Source organism: Misgurnus anguillicaudatus, chromosome 13 (assembly GCF_027580225.2).
Source record: "Misgurnus anguillicaudatus chromosome 13, ASM2758022v2, whole genome shotgun sequence".
Classification (NCBI taxonomy): domain Eukaryota; kingdom Metazoa; phylum Chordata; class Actinopteri; order Cypriniformes; family Cobitidae; genus Misgurnus; species Misgurnus anguillicaudatus.
In genome coordinates, this window is record NC_073349.2 from 20,296,629 (window position 1) to 20,318,257 (window position 21,629).

Here is a 21,629-nt window from a genome sequence, read left to right on the forward strand (position 1 = left end):
TTACTTGAAGCTGATTGAGACTTGGGGACCATTTGCACATAACTTATTTCAGCCGTAAGCGGGGAAGTTTTATGCGGTTTGGCTGTTTGTATACACAACGGGGTCCTGAAAACGTAAACTTTTAAAGATGGGTTTCAATGCAAGTTTTTGATAATGACGCCTTGTTGTCTCTGCGTAAACTACATAAATGCAAATCTGTGTTAACTGTGTGCATGTGTTAAAGCAACACACTGTAGTTTCCATGTAAAAATGACTTACAGCTCCCCCATGTGGTTGAAAAGCGCAACAGTGCCTGGTATCAGACACTCTTCTGCAGGCAGGGGGAGGGGCGGGGCTGTGTGCTCTACCCTCCACCGCCACTTTCAGAGTGTGCTTGTAGCAGCTAGGAGGCTGCTCAGGTTGCAGCAACAGTACAATTTTTCCAGTTAAAAGCTGTTCTATCACTGAAATAATTTTAGAGACATTATTTAAAGGTAAAAAAAACTACATAGTGTTGCTTTAATTTAGCCCATAGCTATGCATGAATATTACCAAAACAACAATGGCAGGCAGCCTACAGGACCATGTTTGTTTTGGTGCTTTAACGGCGAAGTATGATCCATTGTTTTATGCTTATGTAGGGTACAGTAAATATATCCTTATGTGTGATAAGTGTCCGTGCAAATAGGAAGAGAGGAGGGTGGAGAGAGAGAGACAGAGAGAAAACGCTTCCGCAGGTGAGAAAATGTTCTGCTAGTGAAGTCGAAATTGTTATTCTTTCTTATGTAGCTTTAAGATTACTGGATTAGCCTACAGCAAACATATTTAGCCTATTTTTGGATAAGAGAAGTTAAAGGAATAGTCTACTCATTTTCAATATTAAAATATGTTATTACCTTAACTAAGAACTGTTGATACATCCCTCTATCATCTGTGTGTGTGCACGTAAGCGCTGGAGCGCGCTGCGACGCTACGATAGCATTTAGCTTAGCCCCATTCATTCAATGGTACCATTTAGAGATAAAGTTAGAAGTGACCAAACACATCAACGGTTTTCCTATTTAAGACGAGTAGTTATACGAGCAAGTTTGGTGGTACAAAATAAAACATAGCGCTTTTCTAAGCGGATTTAAAAGAGTAACTATATTTTATGGCGCAATAGCACTTTTGTGAGCACTTCGACTCGGCGCAGTAACACCCTCCCTCTCCCATTATGAGAGTGAGAAGGGGAGCGGACTTTTCAGGCGAGTCCAAGTACTCCCAAAGGTGCTGTTGCGCCATAGAGTATAGTTGCTCTTTTAAATCCGCTTAGAAAAGCGCTATGTTTTATTTTGTACCACCAAACTTGCTCGTATAACTACTCGTCTTAAATAGGAAAAACGTTGATGTGTTTGGTCACTTCTAACTTTATCTCTGAATGGTGCCATTGAGTGAATGGGGCTGGGCTGGATGCTGTCGTGGCGTCGCGGCGCGCTCCGGCGCTTGCGTGCACACACACAGATGATAGAGGGATGATTCAACAGTTCTTAGTTAAGGTAATAACATATTTTAATATTGAAAATGAGTAGACTATTCCTTTAAAGTGCCGTTATGTTATGTTTCAGTTTCAAAATGATAATACAAAGAACACTTTGTTTATAAAGCTGCCGTAAATGGAGAAAAAATATCAGCAGGGGACCATTTTGAACCCCTAGATTTGAGCTAAGCCCCCAATGCTTACAATGACTGACTCCGCCCCTGATTTAAATTCAGTCAGTAAAGTAAGTTACTGTCATCACAGTGGTATGAGTTGGTAGCGTTTTCTGTATATAACGCAACTCCTTAACACGGTTGAGTCATTAGTTTACTTTTTGGCCGCACGTTACCCGCTGCTGGTAGTATCTCCTCCTCGCGTACCTTTACAGCTTGGATGTACACGCGTTTGCTGAAATGCTGCTCTTGATCTTACGGTGCATCACACGGGGTGTAAGCGTTGATGCTTCACATTCAATTTTAATGGGTGACGTCATGCGCTGCCGAACTGAATTGTGGATCCGTCGGTGCCGCTTCACTGCCGTTGCTCACGGCAGAAGTTGAACATTTCTCAACTTTTCAAACGGCAACGCGTGCGGCAGCCAATCAGATCGCTTTATGCTAGGGATGCACCGATATGGAAATTTTGGCCGATACCGATAACTCTTTATATTTGGGGGCCGATAACCGATATATATATATATATATATAGGCCGATAAATATTCATATTATTTTCACAGTGGAAAAACTCCCAGACCGCGGACATCTTGTCCTTGCGCTAGACTAGCATACTCTTCTTAAGCCCGTAACACGTGTCATCTTCGTGCTATGTCACAGAAAGCACCAATCAAAACTCCACATGGCCAGCAATGAGCAAGTGAAGTGGTTCAACAAACCAAAATAATCCATCATTTATCTGCTTTCATTTATCGGCCTAATTTCGCTATCAGACCGATAACCGATAATATTAAAAAAAGCAGTTATCGGCTGATAACGATATGTCAGCCGATATACCGTGCATCCCTACTTTATGCCAATAATCTAGGCAGAGCCAGCCAATTACGTTTATGGAAGAGCGGAGCATGTGCTGCAGCTACTGTGATTGGCTGTTGGCCAAGCTTCAGACAATCGTTCCCTTAAGCGTTAACGCTTACGCCCCGTGTGAATGTACCGTCAGCTGTTTTTGCTGTGTGCGTTATAGTGCTGTGTTCAAAATATCGATACGACGATACATCGTCATGGACGCCTGACGATGCGCACATCGATACAGCACCTTCCGTATCGATTCGGATGTACTTTTGAAAGTAACGTGACGAATTGCTATTGGTCCGTGATCCATATGGAAAGGACGCATGTGACCCGCGGAGTACGTAGAGTTAAAGGTAGCGGGGTATACTTTTACTTTGCCTCTCTCTCTCTCTCTCTCACTCTCTCTCTCTCTCTCACTCTCTCTCTCTCTCTCACTCTCTCACTCTCTCACTCTCTCTCCCTCTCTCTCTCTCTCTCTCTCTCTCTCTCTCTCTCTCTCTCTCACTCTCTCACTCTCTCACTCTCTCACTCTCTCACTCTCTCACTCTCTCACTCTCTCACTCTCTCTCTCTCTCTCTCTCTCTCTCTCTCTCTCTCTCTCTCTCTCTCTCTCTCTCTCTCTCTCTCTCGCGCGCGCGCGCGCACGCATTAAAGTCAATGAGTTCAGTATGAAAGCACAGATATCTTAGCCTATACTACTGCTTTATTAGCCACGCTCTTATAAAACAGTACTTACGCATTTGAGAAGAAACACGACAAAGATTTGCATTTGAAAAGTGTATGTCTAGAGAAGAGATACAGAGCTACTTCAAACATTAATAATCTGATTTCTATTAAATAGTATTAAGTCTGACTGCATGTTTACAGATATATTCATAGATGTAGAATAATGAGAGACAAGAGTAAGGCACCATCTTTGTAAAACTGCTTTTAAAAAACATAAGTTAAGTACTAACTCTGGGATTTTAAGTATGTCTAATAGCTAATAAATGAATGGCAAAAACACAACTGTTACAACACTGCTTATTCAATGTACAATAAACAGATAATAATAATAATAATAATAATGTTACTAAATTCTTAACAAAAATGTAATTCAAAATAGTCTTGTATCGTTATGCGCATCGTATCGGGGCCCTTGTATCGGGATACGTATCATATTGGGGAATTGTTGGCAATACACAGCCCTAGTGCGTTATGAGACGTAAATGCACCATACGTCATCACGTTGCTATATCATTGATTTCATGATATGACATTTTTTATCTTGTAAGAAATTATACCGGTATTATCGTGAACGGTATGATATGGCACACCCCTAGCGCGCATTTAAGTGCACTCAGTAGTGCATACGAGTGACGCTTTTAAAAAAAGCAAGCGAACGTAAAATCTTTCTGTTATGACAGGGCACATACAAACAAAATGATCTCCACACAGTATTCTTTTTCTAATAAAAACATTTGTTTATGTCTTAAGTGTATGTATAAATTACAGTCAGAAACCAAGTCTGTGTCATTAATGTTAATCAAACAACCCAAGACAAAGAGAAAATCACTTCAGTAGCTCTAAATATAATAATTATATTTAATTTATACAATAAAGACAGTATTATGATTCATTTAATTTGATTTCTGTACCTAATGCTAATTTCAGACCTTACTTAATGTGCAAATGCTTTGTTCTTTTTTTTATAAATGTTTGCAATTTCTTTATTTGTTATTAGATTTTTCCCACCCCCTTTTTGCTGATCCGATAATCCGATCCGTGCCTCAAAAACTGTAATGTGACCCGAACCGTGAGTTTTGTGATCCGTCACATCCCTAGTAAAGTTAGTACACAGTGAGTGATAGCCATAAATTCAATGGTACTAATAATTGGCATAATAATTTATTTCGGTTTTCGGTTTTGGCCAAGAATTTTCATTTTGGTGCATCCCTACCAATTTCCTATAGTACAGGTTGTATAATGTAATGGTGCGTTCACACCAGTCACGGAAGAGGCGGCAAGCGTGAGTGATTTCCATTTTAAATCAATGCAAAGATGCGAATAGGCATCCTGCGTCGCGGATGGCGCGTTCCGTGCGAATTGAGTTGAAAATCTGAACTTTGGCGGATTTTTGCGACTCATTAACCAATCAGGAGCTTGCTGTATTTTTCCTGCCTCTTCCGCGTCTGTTGTGAACGCACAGTAAGAGCAGTCATGTATAATTACCCAGAATCCTCAGAAATGTCCCTTAATGTAAATCGATGTCAGAGACATCAACTGGTAGAGCATGGTGACTTGCAACATCAAGACCATGGGTTTGATTCCTCAGGAATAACTGAATTGTTTGAAAAGTACACATGACCTTAAAATAGCTGTAAGTCATTTTGGATTAAAGTGTTTGCCAAATGCGTAAATGTTATGTAAACATTATGACCTACAACAGAAAGCGCATTATATGGCTTGGTAAGTATTGTAGTCTTCTACGTTTTTAATTGTCAGGAAGAATTTCTCCTTTTGTTTAAGTGGCTTTGTGTAGGGGAGTGTAACTTCTCCAAATAATACCAAGAGACGTCATATTTGAAACAGATCTGCTTCACCGTCTCCGCCCTTGATGTTCTTCAGGTTGTGTAGGCGGTTTGTTAATTTTAACTGAAGGAACTAAGCAAACAAATGTGTTTTAACACCTTTCAGTGGCCCAGAGATGTTTCCCACAGGTTCTTTGTTATTACAGCTATTTAAGATTCCAGTTTCCTGTCCTCTCCCTTTCCTCATTCCTCTCATCCTTCCTTACTGCTTCAGGAAATCCATAATCACACCTCTGAAAAGGTTTTCCACATGTACCTGAAATTAGGGGAAAGGGTAGTTGTGGCAATAGAGGCCATGCAAATGCTCCCACAGTCAATAAACTTCTGTTATGAATACAAAAGACTTTTCCTTCCTCAGTTTTAAAATAGTGCTGATGAAGCTAATGGTAAAGCATTGCATTAGCAGCGCAAAAGTGAGTTGGTTTGATCCCAGGGAACACACATTAAAATAAAATGTATACATTTTAATGAAATGCAAGTTGCTTTGGATAAGTGTCTGCCAAATTCATAATGTACATGTATGCAGGTTGTAATTTTGGATCCCAGGCAGCTTAATATCAAATTTATAATTTCTTAACGACCAGTGGTCAAGCTTTGTTTTTTATTTTGTATGCAAATATTTTGGCTAGCCTGGTTAAAACCAGACCATTCTGCAGTAGTAACTGAGTTATGGTTTGGCAAAGCTTCATAGACTAATCATTTCCAAAGGGGCGTCACCAACGGACGTCTCTCAAATGCCTCTGTGTCCAATTGGATAGACCTAAAAACAATCACAGCGATGAAGGAAATGACATATGTAGAGCTATATCAGACTTTTGCCGAATCTAGTCGGTAAGACAGCGATAACATCTTTTTAGAAATGAAGGCTTCGAGGAAAAGTTGAAATCTCTTAAAACAGACGCGATAGCTGATTCAAACGATTGATGTTCCATGGCGGCATCCATCTTTATAATGTACAAAATCTGCTGCGCTGCGCTGTCGTCATCGTGTAAAGTCCACCCAAACGTTTCTGATTGGTGCCGCGATTTCTCTGCATTAGAAATGGGCTTGAATGGCCTCTTTGCCAGACTACTTGCAGAGCAAATCTAAATTTGCCGGAACTTGTCTGGGTTTCACAGGCAAATTTTTGGCACCCTGTGATACATAAATTAATAAATGTAAATGAACTTGCTGTGACTTGGTTAACTGCGTAGGAGATTTGTTGGATGATAACAGCTTGTAGTGTTATAAACATATTCAAATACAGTGTGTGTGATCAATGATTCAATCCCACTTTATGCATTCGAGGCATATTCATCAACCTTTATCTGTCAACCCTCTCACACACACATTGTGGATGTTTTGTCATCTGGAATCCAGATTCTTGACTTTGCATATAAGAGACATAAGAGACAGCTGGCTTGGAAAATTACACTCTTCTGCTTATTGATTTACTTTAATGACTTGGCTCCTTTTTTGTTGGTCACACAATTTAATTGAAGCATTCCTTTTCCCCTGATTAGGAGTTGTTATGTCACAGAGCTATAAAGTCAATCTTGAACATAGCAGCATATATCAGTGATAAAGTGCCTATGTTGGAGTTTGCTGCATGACCTCTGATCTCGGTTCTGTCTCTGTAACACGTTCACGATAAGCTTGGCATATCTACACGACACGGCACATCTTGTAGTTGTACTTGCCTGTTCAAGATTAGGATGGTGACGTCGTCTCTGAGAATATATGACATTTTGATCCGTAGCATTCATGTCGTTTCAAAAAAATATGACTCTCATGTGGTTCACAAAAGAAGGGATTTTGAATAATTGTACTAGACACTCTCATATGGTTTATGCTAGGACAATAGTCATGTTTCACACGTCTTTCGTTAGACATTTAACATTTTACTCATTTGCCAGACGCTTTTATCCAAAATGTAAATTATGTCAAAATTAAAAATAACAAGGGCTCTTTAAATGCTTTTAAACAAAGTGAGAGGTTAATAATACTACTACTACTAATAATACACTGTCAGGAAAAAATGTCCAAAAATAGTCCCTAGCTGTCACTGGGGCGTTACCCTTTCACCTCTGCACCTAAAGAATTCATATTGGTACCTTTTTGTAGCCAAATATATACATAATTATACCTAATTGGTGCATATTAGGACATTTTTAAAGGTACCCTTTGTTACCCTTTATTCTACTCTAACTTTATTCTTACATCCAAAAACACTCTTTCTTTTGTGCCATTGTTGAGTATTACAGGGGATGTATCATGAAAATCTGACTTTTTCTATTTTTAAGTGCTATAATTGGGTCCCCAGTGCTTCTGTCAACCTAGAAAATGTGAAAAAGATCAACCCAGTAACTTAGTTTTGCTAAACCATTCTCTGCAAGCGTGTGAAAAAATAGGTCATTGAGATTTGGCTCTCCTTGTGATGTCAGAAGGGGATAATACCGCCCCTTAATCTGTTCTATCCAACCACAACACTGCCATTTAGTGCAGACATCAGCTCATTTGCATTTTAAAGGACACGCCCAAAAAATGCACGCACCTACAAAGTGGCAATTTTAACACGCTATAACTAATTATTTGTGGGGTATTTTGAGTTAAAACTTCACATATGTACACTGGGTACAACAAAGATTTATTTTACATATTAAAACATATTTAATATAAAACAAAGCTGTTGCCTGTAACTTGGCGTCCTCGCCTCTCGCTGTCCCGCTGATTGACGTGTGGGTGTGGTTTTCCAGGAAAAGTGCCCATAAAAATAAAATTATACGTACAGCTTACCCCTGAAACATCAGCTGGACCTGTACAACTTTACGAAACTTGTACAAACCCTGGCGAAGTGCATTCGGCTCTGCTTTTTTGACACTTTGCATTTGTTTAGCATGAGGAAACCAACCTTTAAACTGTTTTAATAAGTCAGAATGCATGAAATACCATTGAACCCCCCCCCTCCCCTCTTAAAAAGGATCGAACCCATGATTTTTGCCCTGCTACATCTCTCTGATCACTTTACTTTTTCATTTAGGGATCATGTGTAAGCGGCTGTCGTAGATTTTCAAAGTAGTGACAATATTTTTTGGAAATCTGTTTTTGTCTGTGTCTTAAATGGCAAGTGTTGCTCAGTGGTAGAGCATTGCATTAACAGCACAAAAAGTCATGTGTTTTAACCTAGGGAACATGCATGGTGATAAAAAATGTATACCTTTTAATGCACTGCAAGTCGCTTTGGATAATGCATGTGCCAAATGCATACATGTAAATATAATATGAATCTACATAAAAACATAATTGTAAATGTATGTTTAGTTACTTAAAACTAGTCTTTTTTTTAAATAAAATATTTTATTTTTCTTTCATGTTCAATAATTTTTTGCACTGATATTCTGGTTCTTTTTTCAGATTTGCGTGCTGCTCTTCATTTGCCTGTACATGTTGTCTCACCTCATTCTCACCCACTTTAAGAAGAATGCCGAGTTTGTCAACGGTAAGTTCGGCTACGCCCAGCAACCCCTTCACCGACCCCCAACAGTTGTTTGTCTGCAGTTCAATCCATCAAAGCACACCTGTGATAACCACAGCTGTTCTTTGAGCTTAACAACATTTCTAAAGACTTAATGTTTGCTGGTCAGCACAACCTGACCTGGTCATGCTCTTGCTCTTTGCAAATAAGTCTGTTTGGTTACAATGTGCTCCATGATGCACAGTAAAACACATCTATTATTTGGCAAGCATCATTTCTCTGCATCTTTAGCTGTAAAATTGAAAATTAAATGGGGTCAGCCTATTGTTGCTCAGAAGTTATGTAACATTTAGGGAGGGCAGTAGTATGGACCAGGAATTTTCCTATTAGATAAACATAGCCCCCCTGCTTAACCACTGACTGATGTTTCATAAGATGAGACTACCTCATGGTTTGGTGCACACCCATTATTTTCATTCTGTTCTGCTTTACCTTCTCTGTGGAAAAATCTGTTTTTCTACTTTTGTGGTGCTCTTGCTTTTCAACGTGTTTTAATAATCACATTATATAGATTGCTGAATTCTTTTTTACAAATATATATATTAGGCACCGATACATTTTGTTATGTCATTTTTGGTGATTTACTGTTTTTTTTTTTTTTTACATAAAATCATCCAACTATATAATCTTGATATCTTTAATATTGACTGATTGAAATCATTGTAAAATCAGTGATTGAAATGAAAAGTTAATAAACTCTTAATTATATTGAGACGTTAACTTGGATACATACAGACAGTATAGCATATAGGAACGCATATGAATCAATCACTTAAGATATTTTGCAACTTTAACATACATGGATTGTTGCCAATTCATGTTGTGTGAACCTGTTGCTTGAATTTTGACTTTTTCAAAGCATATTTGCAAAAACCTGTTCTGCATTAAGCTGTTGTTTAACTATAACGTTCTCCGGAAATATCACACGGCTTTACCCCGCAGCTGTTATCTTAGGCAAGTTTCAATGTGTATTGCACATGTGAATAGTCCGAGGTTTATTTATTTTTTATTCGGTCTAAGGTACCTCATGTACTTCTCATATTCCTGTTGCTGAAACTAATTTCCTTTCACACAGAGATTGTTTGCTATAATGTTCAAACTGATATGTTAACAGAGATGGGTTTTTCATAATTGCCTTTTGGTGCATTGCAATTATTTCATTATTGGTGACTTGTTTTGTGATATAAGTGGAAACAGAATTGCATAAATAGACAATTGTCTTAATCGTACATGAAGGATTAGTCAATGAAAAAAAATCCGTATAGTTTACTCACCACCTTGTCATCCAAAATGTTGATTTCTTTCTTCGTTCAGTTGAGAAGAAAATATGTTTTTTTTTCAGGAAAATATTTTAGGATTTTTTTTTTATGGACTTTAACTCTTTCCCCGCCATTGACGAGATATCTCGTCAATCAAGAGAAAACGCTTCCCCGCCTTTGACGAGTATTTCCGTCTTTCCGCAATACCGCTATTATCCACCGCAACTTTTTAAAACCGGAAGTATTGCCCTATGGCAAGCTGCTGCATGTCCGTGTCTGTTTTAAAGATCGCTCTGAATGGGATCTCTATGAAAAGTCCGTCACAAAAATGGAATTATCTCTGCTTTTTCCTCAAAATGTGGTGTTTTTGCAGAAACCTACCCATATTCAAAAGCTGATTACAAAAGAACTTCTGAAGGTAGGATGAAACTGATTTTTTTGTTTGAAAGCAGAGGGTCTGTTCTTTCATTTGGTATATTGTATGTTAATATATTTGAAGAAGAACATTTTCTGGAAGGCATTAAACTTTTGTGAAAATCATGAAAAACGCTGGCGCTGGCTGGCAACTTTTTTTAAAAACGCTGCGGTGAAAGAGTTAATGGACCCCAACACTTAACGGTTTTAATGCAGTTTAAAATTGCAATTTCAAAGAACTCTAAACGATCCCAAACGACGCATAAGGGTCTTATCTAGCGAAACGATTGTCATTTTTCGCAAGAAAAATAAAAAATATGCACTTTTAATCCACAACTTCTCTTCTTTCTTCGGCTGTGTGACGACGAGCCAGCGCGACCTCACGTAATTGCGTAATGACGTCGAAAGGTCACGTGTTACATGAAACGCACATTTGCAGACCATTTAAAACAATAAACTGACACAAAGACATCAATTAGTATCATTCGACATACAACAATGTCGTAACGGTCCTCTTTCTCCACACTTGTAAACACTGGGGCGTAGTTTCGCATACGTCATCCGTGACCTCTTGACGTGATGACATATTACGTGAGGTCGCGCTGGCGTGCCACAGGACCGGAGGAAGACGAAAAGTCTTTTTTATTTTTCTTGCCAAAAATGACAATTGTTTCGCTAGAGAAGACCCTTATGCCTCGTATGAGTCCTTTGAAACTGCTATTTTAAACTGCATTAAAACTGTCAAGTGTTGGGGTCCATTAAAGTCCATTAAAATAAGAAAAATCCTGGAATGTTTCCTCAAAAAACATAATTTCTTCTCTACTGAACAAAGAAAGACATCAACATTTTGGATGACATGGTGGTGAGTAAATTATCTGGATTTTTTTTAAAGAAAATTGACTAATCTGTTAACAATTTTTGTAATCTGCTTTTATCTTCCATTGTTCAGACAAACAGTTCCCACCCCAATGTAACATCTAGCCAGGCCAGTCAGAAAAATGTATCAAAATTAGAAAGCAAACTGTGAATCTATACATCATTATGTTTACAGTGTGTTTGTGTTGTGTTGACAAACATGCATCTGTTTTATTTTTTGCCACAGATGACATTGAAGATGCCATTGTCAATAAAATTGCGTAAGTAAACACTCTGTATATTAAGGTTTAAGTTTGATGTCCTAAAAATGGCTGATGTAAGACATGCTCTTTGTTTCAAAACCTAGCAAGATGTCTACATAATGGCAACATCCTAACTGAAACATGACCTCATATATGTGACCCAGTCTGTAAAAAATCTGAGCTAAAGTCTTTCTACATTGTTTTCTACATAAATCATCCTTGCATAATGTAAAGAACATTCTGTGAAAATTAAAACTTGATATCTTTGTCAATGATGAGTATCAAACTTTAATGTTCACAGAAAATTATATCACCCTATCATATGGCCCTCATTAGTTTAGTCTAACTGGACAAGTTGCCCTTTGGTCCTCCAACGTGCCGTTTACAGCCCTGGCACCATGTCAATATAAAGAGCTACTTTAACACATTGTCTGCCTGTCTTCACTGTCCGTCTCTTATTCTGCAGGCTGTGGCTGTGCACGTTCACACTGTCGGTCGCCGTGTGTGCTGTCCTGCTCCTTCCCATCTCCATCCTATCCAATGAAGTCCTGCTCACATTCCCACACAGTTATTACATGCAGTGGCTCAATGGCTCGCTGATCCGCGGTACACAAACACACGCCCTAATGAATAACTGATCTGTTTGCTTTAATTGTACGGCAGTATTGTGTGATTATAATGCAGCCTGAGCTAAATTTGACTTTGACGTTAATGTTTTGTTAATTCCCATAAGAATTTAGTGAGGGAACACACAGATCTGTGTTATGTCTCTGTTGTTATCACATGCTATCGGTCCTGGCAAACAGAGCTAAAATTTTGGCTACAAGTTCAAGGCCACACAGTTAAGTTTAAATCCAGATTTGTTTGGTTTTGATTACTTTATTGAGGTAAGAGTAAGATGAAGTGCTTTACACAGTTTTACAGCCCTACGTAATGCCAGGCATCATACGCCGCAAAGTTGTATGTGATAACAATAGACTTAGCATTCAAATTTCAGCCCAAGTGATAAATAAAGCAAAGTCAGCTTTATGATGTAAGCATACAAGTTGTAATAGCAATAGGTTGCCCTCTAGTGGTTAATAACTTTTATATATCTTTATACCCAAGTAAAGGGATTGTTCACCCAAAAATGCTAATTCTGTCTTCATTTACTCTCCCTCGTGTTGTTTTCAAACCTATATACATTTCTTTGTTCTGCTGAACACAAAGGAAGATATTTTTTGTAACCAATCAAACGCTTCATCTTTCCCTCAGGCTTGTGGAACTTAGTCTTCTTATTCTCAAACCTCTCGCTGGTCTTCCTCATGCCTTTTGCATACTTCTTTACTGAAGCAGAAGGGTTCGCAGGCTCTAAAAAGGTAAAAACCATATTATTAAATTAGCATAATAGCATCTCCGTTCAGTTACTTGCAGTGCATTAAAGCTATACATTTTTGCATGTGTTACCAAGGATCGAACCTATGAACCTACAGTTAAGTGTCTGATCTCCATTAATGTTTGTGTGTTTCTTCTTAAAGGGTGTAATGTCACGGGTATATGAGACTGCAGTGATGTTGCTGCTCCTCAGTCTGCTGGTACTGGGCATCTTGTGGGTGGCATCAGCTCTTCTCCATGACAATGCCGCTCGTGAGAGTCTTTACGGTGAGGGCACTTCTTTACTGAACACATTATCTGTCTGTAGATATAGTAGTGCGCAACTCATTGTACATTTTGTCATGCTTTTTAAAGACCTGTGGGAATATTATCTTCCCTATCTCTACTCTGGAATCTCACTCTTTGGAGTTCTGCTACTGTTGTGTAAGTATATGTTCTGTTGCGTGCCTATATCCTGTATCTGCGTTTTATGTATACACATATTGCTATTTTTACAATTCCTTTTAAAGATTAATGTGTTTTTATTATAATGACCATTTATATTCTGTGCTTGAAATGTCTTTTGTCTTGCAACAGTGTGTACACCTTTTGGGCTGTCACGTATGTTTAGTGTCACTGGAAGTTTATTGGTCAAACCTCGGGTAGGTGGATACATTTTCTTTGAAAATTAGCTATTGGTTACGGGTGCTTTTGAAGTGGAGGATCATAATTATTATTTTTTTCATTGCACAATATAAAAATTTGCATGAATCCCTTGATAGCTCTTTGTATGTTTGCCTAAGGTTTAGTCTCTTTTGCTTTTCAGTTGCTGGAGAATGTTGAGGAGACGATGAACTGTGCAGTGTTTGAAGAAGCCTCCCTTTCCAGGAAGCTGAACAGTGAGTTTTAGGATATAGGAAATATGCACCCCCTTTAAAAGATCCATTTGTCTTGTTCTCTCTTTCTCTTCTCTCTTGCTCACAGTCTGTCTTTTTCTTTAAAACAAATTAAATAAAAATGTGATTTACTATCAAATTCAAAGGAAAGTCCCCAAAAATGAAAATGCTTTCATGATTTGAAGAGTTTATAGGCAAAACCCATCTGACATGTTTTCTTGTAAATGAGCATTTTTATCACGTTCTTAGGTTTAGGTTCAGTAATTTTTACTCTAATGGCAATGAAAGGTTATTATATGCCTTATTTTAACATCACTTTAGTCATTTCATTAGGATTTAAAGATTTTGACTCCCTTCTGTTGCAAAACTCTTTTAGCGCATGCAAACTTTTTTTGGCATAAACCTCTACTTCTAATACAAATCCACTACTTTAGACAAGATATAGTTAACTGCAAAAACAAGATGCAATTAGAAACATTGCAAATTATAAAAGTCAGAATTCAACAGGTGAATATGAAGAAACTGAATCATACATTAGGGGGCGCTATTATAATGCATGTGGGGTTTGCACTCACAAAAGACCAAAGTATTCTCAAATATCTTTTGTTTTACAGTCAGGTTTTGAACGACTTAAAACAAAACGTTGAGGGACATATCATGAAAATCTGACTTTTTACATGTTTAAATTGGGTCCCAATCCCGAGTGCTTGTATCAACCTAGAAAATGTGAAAAATATCAACCCAGTAACTCAATTTTGGTAAACCATTTTCTGCAAGCATGTGAAAAAATAAGTCATTAAAAGTTGGCTCCTCTGATGATGTCAGAAGGGGATAATATCTGCATTATCCAACCACTCCACTGCCATTTAGTGCAGAGATCAGCTCATTTGCATGTTAAAGGACACACCCAAAATGGCACATTTGTGCTCACACCTACAAAGTGACAATTTTAACATGCTATAATAAATTATATGATATTTTCAGCTAAAACTTCACATATGCACTCTGGAAACACCAAATATTAATTTAGCATCTTAAAGTCTTGTAAAATGTCCCCTTTAAATGTAGACTTGCAGTTAATATCTTGAACATATCTGTCTTATGTTTCAGGTTGCACCTCCTGTTGGGTTAATGTTAGCGTTAAAGCAGAGACGGTCAACAAGCAGTTTTTGAATGTACGGGCAAAACGCATTGCTTTAGGTGAGAATGATGCTATACCTGCTGAAAATATTGGACTTCTCTATGCTGTATGCATTGCTCTTCATCAAGTCCGTTCTTATATTTTAGAATTGCGAGAGAGAGCATCTCCATGGCAACGAAACCTGGGATACCCACTGGCTATGCTGCTGCTTTTAGCATTGACGGTAAGAACAAACTTTAAATATAATGAGGATCATATAGACTGCAGCAGTGCTATAATGCTGAAACCAAATGTACTGTCTGTCCCAGGCCGTCTGTGTGCTGATGGTGTGTTTCCATGTGCTTGAGCTCCTCTTTGATGAGTCTGCTATGCCGAGAGGAATGGAGGTGAGACCTAAAAACTGTTGTATTTGACCTATAGCTCCTGTATATTTTAGTACATTATACACTGTAATACAGTTTGTTATACACTGCCATATTTCAAGTATATTCAAATTGGCTGTGCAAGTAGTTTTTGACTACAGTATAACATAAAACCAGGTTAAAATTGCCTAATGTAATTTGATAAGTTTTAGCAACTCATCATTAGTTAAAAATGTATTGACTATGTGTGTCTATACTCCTAATGAGTAATGCATGAACAGATTAATAAGACAAGTAAGTGGCTAATAACACAATGGGTGGTTCTCTAGGACCCTCGTCTGGGGCTCGCCTCTTTCTCCATGTTTGGTTCTTTGGGAGCTGCGGTGCAGGTGGTTCTTATACTGTATCTCATGGTCTCCTCGGTCGTGGGCTTTTACAGTTCTCCTCTCTTCACTAGTTTGTTGCCACAGGCACAGGACACGACCCTCACACAGGTACAAAAATGCATAGTTGCAAATAGCAGCGTAACTGAGCTTATGCTCCTCCTGAGACTCTTATGTTGTGGCTTTTTGTATTCAAGTTTACATGTTGTGTGTGTCCACAGATTATAGCAAACTGTGTGTCTCTTCTAATACTCAGTTCAGCTTTGCCTGTTTTCTCCCGCACATTGGGTAAGTATATATAAAAGTAAATATTATGTGGGTGATTTATATTTTATATAGGTACATTTTTATTTTCTGATTTTTTTAAATGGTTATATTAATTTTAATATACTTGAATTAATAATTAAAATATTTAATTATTTTAATAATTTGGTAATCTTTGTCTTGGATTAAAGGGGCAGTTTCCCGGACAGGGTTTAGGTTAAAGGATTAGTCAATGTTCTTAAAAAAAAAAAAATGCAGATAATTTACTCACCACCGTGTCACAAAAAGGTGTTGATGTCTTTCTTTGTTCAGTCGAAGAAATTGTGTTTTTTCAAAAAACATTCCAGGATTTTTCTCAATTTAATGGACCCCAACACTTAACAGTTTTAATGCAGTTTAAAATTGCAGTTTTAAAAAGGACACTAAACGATCCCAAACAAGGCATAAGAGTCTTATCTAGCGAAACAATTGTAATTTTTGGCAAGAAAAATAAAAAATATGCACTTTTAAACCACAACTTTCTCCGGTCCTGTGACACGCCCAGCGCGACCTCACGTAATTGCGTAATGACGTCGAAAGGTCACGTGTTACATATATGAAACACACATTTGCGGACAATTTTAAACAATAAACTGACACAAAGACGTTAATTAGTATCATTCCACATACAACAACGTCGGAACGGCCCTCTTTCTCCACACTTGTAAACACTGGGGCGGAGTTTCGTTAACGTCATCCGTGACCTCTTGATGTGATGACGTATTACGTGAGGTGGCGATGGCGCAACACACGACCGGATGAAGACGAGAAGTTGTGGTTTAAAAGTGCATATTTTTTATTTTTCTTGCCAAAAATAACAATAGAGACAGAGCGCAGTTATGCAAATTTGAAAACCACGCCCATCGGGGGGGGGAAGCGATCCAACCGTCTCCATTGACTTTGTATTGCGAGAAGCCGCCTCCTTGTCATTTCTGGCTTATAACAAAAAACTGAATAATGCCTAAAAGCTGCTGTGTGACAATATGTACAGCTAACAAGCCAAATAAGTTTTTATAAGCTGTCGAGCCGTAAAACCCAGTCTTTAAGGAGAATAAAGTGGATCGCCGACTACGTTTCCCCCTATTGGACGCAGTTCTACTAATAGTATTACTATGAAAAGTTGTCTGTTTCCATTTCTGTGTCTTTAAACACTCGTTTTTTGGGGTCGACAGCTTATAAAAACTTATTTACAGATTAAACTTAAAAACAGAATAATACCTAAAAGCTGCTGTGTGACAAGGTGTACATCTAACAAGCCAAAAAAAACAAATACTTTTTTATAAGCTTTCAACTTCAAAAAACGAGCGTCCAGACACAGAAATGGAAACAGGCAACTTTTCATAGTACTCCTATTAGTAAAACTGCGTCCAATAGGGGGAAACGCAGTCGGCAATCCACTTTATTCTCCTTAAAGGCTGGGTTTTACGGCTCGACAGCTTATAAAAACTTATTTCTGGGTTATTTGGCTTGTTAGCTGTACATATTGTCACACAGCAGCTTTTAGGCATTATTCAGTTTTTTGTTATAAGCCAGAAATGACAAGGAGGCGGCTTCTCGCAATACAAAGTCAATGGAGACTGTTGGATCGCTTTCCCCCCCGGTGGGCGTGGTTTTCAGGTTATGACGCGCTGCGCTCTGTCTCTATTGTTTTGCTATATAAGTCCCTTATGCCTCGTTTGAGATCATTTAGAGTCCTTTGAAACTGCAATTTTAAACTGCATTGAAAATCCTGGAATGTTTCCTCAAAAAATATAATTTCTTCTCGACTGAACAAAGACATGGTGGTGAGAAAATTATCTGGATTTTTTTTTTTTTTTTTTAAGAAAATGGACTAATCCTTTAAGTTAAGCTTTAGTTATATTAGGACATTTATGTGAATTTTACAAACCTACCTTACAAAAAACAACTGGTGTGCATCTTGAGACAAAACAATAACACTGTGCTAAGATAAGTCAGTGCAAGTTGTTTTTAAATTAACATGTATTTTAGCCTGGGACTAGGAAAATGCCCGAATACGTCACATGCCATAATATTAAAGTTTAATAACCATTTAATTATGATGAAATTATGATGATATTAAATAGCATTGTTGTTTCCATCCACTAGAGGGCACCTGGTAGGCACTTTTATGTGTTGCAGAAGTGAACGGTTGAATTTCATGTGTGGTAATAATGTTTTCCTTTTAATTCCGTTTAGGAATCACAAGGTTTGATCTGCTTGGAGACTTCGGGAGATATAACTGGCTTGGAAATTTCCACATTGTTTTCCTATACAACATACTGTTTGCTGGCCTAACCTCTGCCTGCCTCATTAAAACAGTCACATGGGCATTGCAAAGAGAGCTCATCCGTGCCTTCGGTTAGTTGCATGCTTGTGTTTGTGCAATATGTAGACGTTAAACCAGGCATTGCCATCTCTTCATGATATTTATTCTTAAACGTTAAAATAACTGCAAGATAAGTGCACAGACACTTATGCTTTTATATACACTCATTCAAGCTATACATTGAATACCTGCATGTGTTCTTCAGACCCATGACTTTAATGTTGCTAACACAATGCTATACTCATCAATATCACAGTTATATCTTTAAGACATTGTTTGTTCGTGTGTGTGTGTGTGTGTGTGCGTATGTGCGTGTACTTCTGTATTAAACAGTGGTGGCCAGTGACTTCCGAGGGGCGTGAATTCAAAATATGAGTTTGGAGTATCGTGTGTTGCTCGTCATGTCAAAATGTGCTTGTCGCATCATGTGAAAAGTGCCTGCTGCACACACTTCGAAAGGATTTATGTTAAAAGAGATGCTCACGTTCATAAAATACTCCCAAGGCACTAACTTAACTCTAAACTCTGATCACACATAAGTTTAAAGGGACATTCCACTTTTTTTGAAAATATTTTCATTTTCCAGCTCCCCTTGAGTTAAGCATTTGATTCTTGCCGTTTTGGAGTCCATTCGGCTGATCTCCGGGTCTGGTGCTAGCACTTTTGGCATGGCTTAGCACAATCCATTGAATCTGATTAGACCGTTAGCATTGCGCTAAAAATAATAATAAAAAATAATTTGCTGATGTAACATGGCTGCAGCAGGGTAGTAATATTGGACACTGCCCGAAAATAGTCCTCTTGGTTACTTTCAATAGCATGGGACTATTTTCGGGCACTCCATAGTATCACTAGGCCTGCTGCCGCCATGTTACATCAGCAAAGTCACTGATTATCATGTCAGTTTGAGAGAAGGAAATCGCAACTTTTCATTTTCCGTCAGTCTTAGCACACGATGTAACTATAGAAGAGTCAAGTATTAAATCAGAAAAATATTGAAACTCTTTGGTTATTTTTTAGCGTGATGCTAATGGTCTAATAAGATTCAATGGATTATGCTAAGCTATGCTAAAAGTGTTAGCGACAGACCCGGAGATCAGTTGAATGGAAACGGTGGGAATCAGGTGTTTAACTCTGGGAGATCTGAAAGGTTTGCATATTTTCAAAAAAAGTGAAATGTCTCTTTTAAGCAAGTATCTGGCAAACGTAATATTATCATAAACAACTCCGAAGCATCTGCAGCAGCCAGCAGGCACGTTTTTTTACATGGCTTTGCGCTCTCGAAAAAGAAGTCACCGGCCGCCACTAGAAGTAAGCGAAATTACTTTCTATGAAAATTAACATTCACCACAAATGGCGTCAATAAAACTTGTACCGAATCCAGAACATTTCTGTTAATACTCATTGTGACATTATCTCACGAGGAAAATGCACATTGTATCTCAAAAGGACAAGGGGTGTGTTACGTTGCCATTTGCCAGTGTTTGTAGTAAGCCCCCGACTGAGGTGTTCCCAACGCACGCCATGTTTCTCTATGGGTAGGTCCCTTTCCTTAGATAGAAAAGGCACAATTCTCTCAGGAAAGTGAGAGTGGACAGGAGGGGAGAAAGGTTCCTTGGGGACCTAGAGGGTTTGCTGTCAAAAACCCCTTTTGGAGCGCACACACCCATCGCCCTCCACCCAACACAAACACCACTGCTGAGCCTTACCAGGCCACCCAACCACACCCCCACGTGCATGTACAAACATAGACACTCTTTAAAATGCAGAATAGCATCACCCCCTAGTTTGCTTTTTATTTATTGATTGATTTGCGAGACATTGCCTGCAAAAAGTGCATTTACTGTTAAATCAAGGTTACAATGTTGTTTTCTTTTTTCAGGCCTCCATAGACTGACCGTGTCCCGATCCACCGTCCCCCTTAAACTTCTCCTGGCCAGTGGGCTTTCAAAAATTCACTGAAACGGCCCCTCGAGTTGCTGGTGAACTCCCTGTGGTCAGTCCAATCTGGTATATGGTCTTCAAAGCTATTACGGTACAAGGGACCACCTTACCGTACATTTAATAAAGGGATCTTCTTTTCTGGCCTTTCAATCGTCAGTACACTTGAAAAAAATGCCTGCGTGAAAAATGAACAATTGTTTATAAGGACTTATGTCCAGACAGGAGAGCTATTTCAGAGGATGACATCACAGTCCCGACCACGTTTCCTTTTCCTGCTGGTTGAATAAGTGTGTTGAGTCCTGGTGGGCCTCCGCACTTTCCCCTTGTATGTGACTATTTTTAGTGTCATTCAACCAGTCCAATCCCGGTTGTGATGCGGGTCATTACTGGACTGCTGTAGCAAGACATTGATCCCGGCAGACGTCGTGTAATGGTGTTTGTCAGCATCTGACTGAGGTGAAGAAACTGGGAGTATTGGACATGATGCAGTTTAAGGGAAATAGAAAAATGGTTTTAAAGCGTATGTAAAAAAAAAAGTAATATGCTGATTTCAGGCTTAAGGCCCAGTTAACTGTGAATGTGTTTTTTTACAGTACGTGTTTATTTGTAAAGCTTTAATGTGCAATATTATGCTATGAAAGTTGACACCAAATCAAACTTAACCGCCTTCCAGAAATTTGTTTTGTTGACCAAATGTGTGTGTCGGTTTACGAACACTTAAATCAGACAATAAGGTCAAAGTTTAGCTTTTTAGGTTGAGCTGTGTAGAGGGACCATCCACACAAACGTACCCATTTCCTGTTTCATGGACACTTGTGGTGGTGTTGTGACACTGATTAATGGGGTTTTACAATTTGATAATCATTCGTTGTTTTATATGCAGTATTATTTATGGTATACGCATCTTATATGATGACACTGTCATTTGTATAATTCTGTTATTTATATTTTTTTATTCTTTTAGCATCATTTTTAAACGTTCTTCAGGTGGTGGCCAGTAGGGGGCAGTGTTTTATAAAAGCAAATATCCACTACAGTAGCTTTTTGAGATCTTTATCAACCTTTTTTTAAACTTTCACATTATAATTCTGCAAATTAGAGTTTGTCATTTCCGTTGAGTGCCATTTTACAATGATGTAGCCATATGAAGATGAAAAATCCTTTCTTAAATGTTTTGCTCTTTTACGGAATGTATTTTTTATTGAATCCTTTGGCAAGGATGATAGTGGAAAAAAGAGATATTGTGATAGATGATAGTGATGGATTTTCTGTGCTACATTATTAATGGGTAAGAGTAACTTAAAAAATATAGTGAGCATTAGATAAAAAAAAACACATTAAGAACTTGCTGCTATTTTAATAGTTTGACTGTTAGTTTGGGCAAATCCAAATGAATGATTTGAAGAAATGTGTACAATTTTCTACTCTTAGGAAATAAGAACAATAAACATTTCCACCTGTTTTTCTAACCAATGCTTCAGTTGTCTTTTCCAAGAGGAAATGTTGTTCTTAGTCATAAAAAAAA

The 21,629-nt window shown here is 38.2% G+C and overlaps 1 protein-coding gene across 3 annotated transcripts in view; it reads left to right on the top strand.

Annotated features, from left to right (window-relative positions):
• Positions 1–21,573, top strand: part of lmbr1l (limb development membrane protein 1-like) — a 27,469-nt gene extending 5,896 nt beyond the window's left edge. For 2 of the 3 annotated variants that reach the window (XM_055189318.2, XM_055189317.2), the window contains exons 2-16: positions 8,485–8,569; positions 11,381–11,414; positions 11,863–12,002; positions 12,651–12,754; positions 12,914–13,037; positions 13,125–13,193; positions 13,347–13,411; positions 13,576–13,648; positions 14,756–14,845; positions 14,933–15,009; positions 15,095–15,172; positions 15,478–15,642; positions 15,753–15,819; positions 18,031–18,192; positions 20,043–21,573. In XM_055189318.2, coding sequence (XP_055045293.1) covers positions 8,515–8,569; positions 11,381–11,414; positions 11,863–12,002; positions 12,651–12,754; positions 12,914–13,037; positions 13,125–13,193; positions 13,347–13,411; positions 13,576–13,648; positions 14,756–14,845; positions 14,933–15,009; positions 15,095–15,172; positions 15,478–15,642; positions 15,753–15,819; positions 18,031–18,192; positions 20,043–20,122 — 1,383 coding nt within the window. In that variant the 5' untranslated portion in view covers positions 8,485–8,514 and the 3' untranslated portion in view covers positions 20,123–21,573. The remainder of the gene's footprint in view (positions 1–8,484; positions 8,570–11,380; positions 11,415–11,862; positions 12,003–12,650; positions 12,755–12,913; positions 13,038–13,124; positions 13,194–13,346; positions 13,412–13,575; positions 13,649–14,755; positions 14,846–14,932; positions 15,010–15,094; positions 15,173–15,477; positions 15,643–15,752; positions 15,820–18,030; positions 18,193–20,042) is intronic. The other variant, XM_055189320.2, reaches the window with a different exon arrangement.
• The last annotated feature ends 56 nt before the right edge of the window (positions 21,574–21,629 follow it).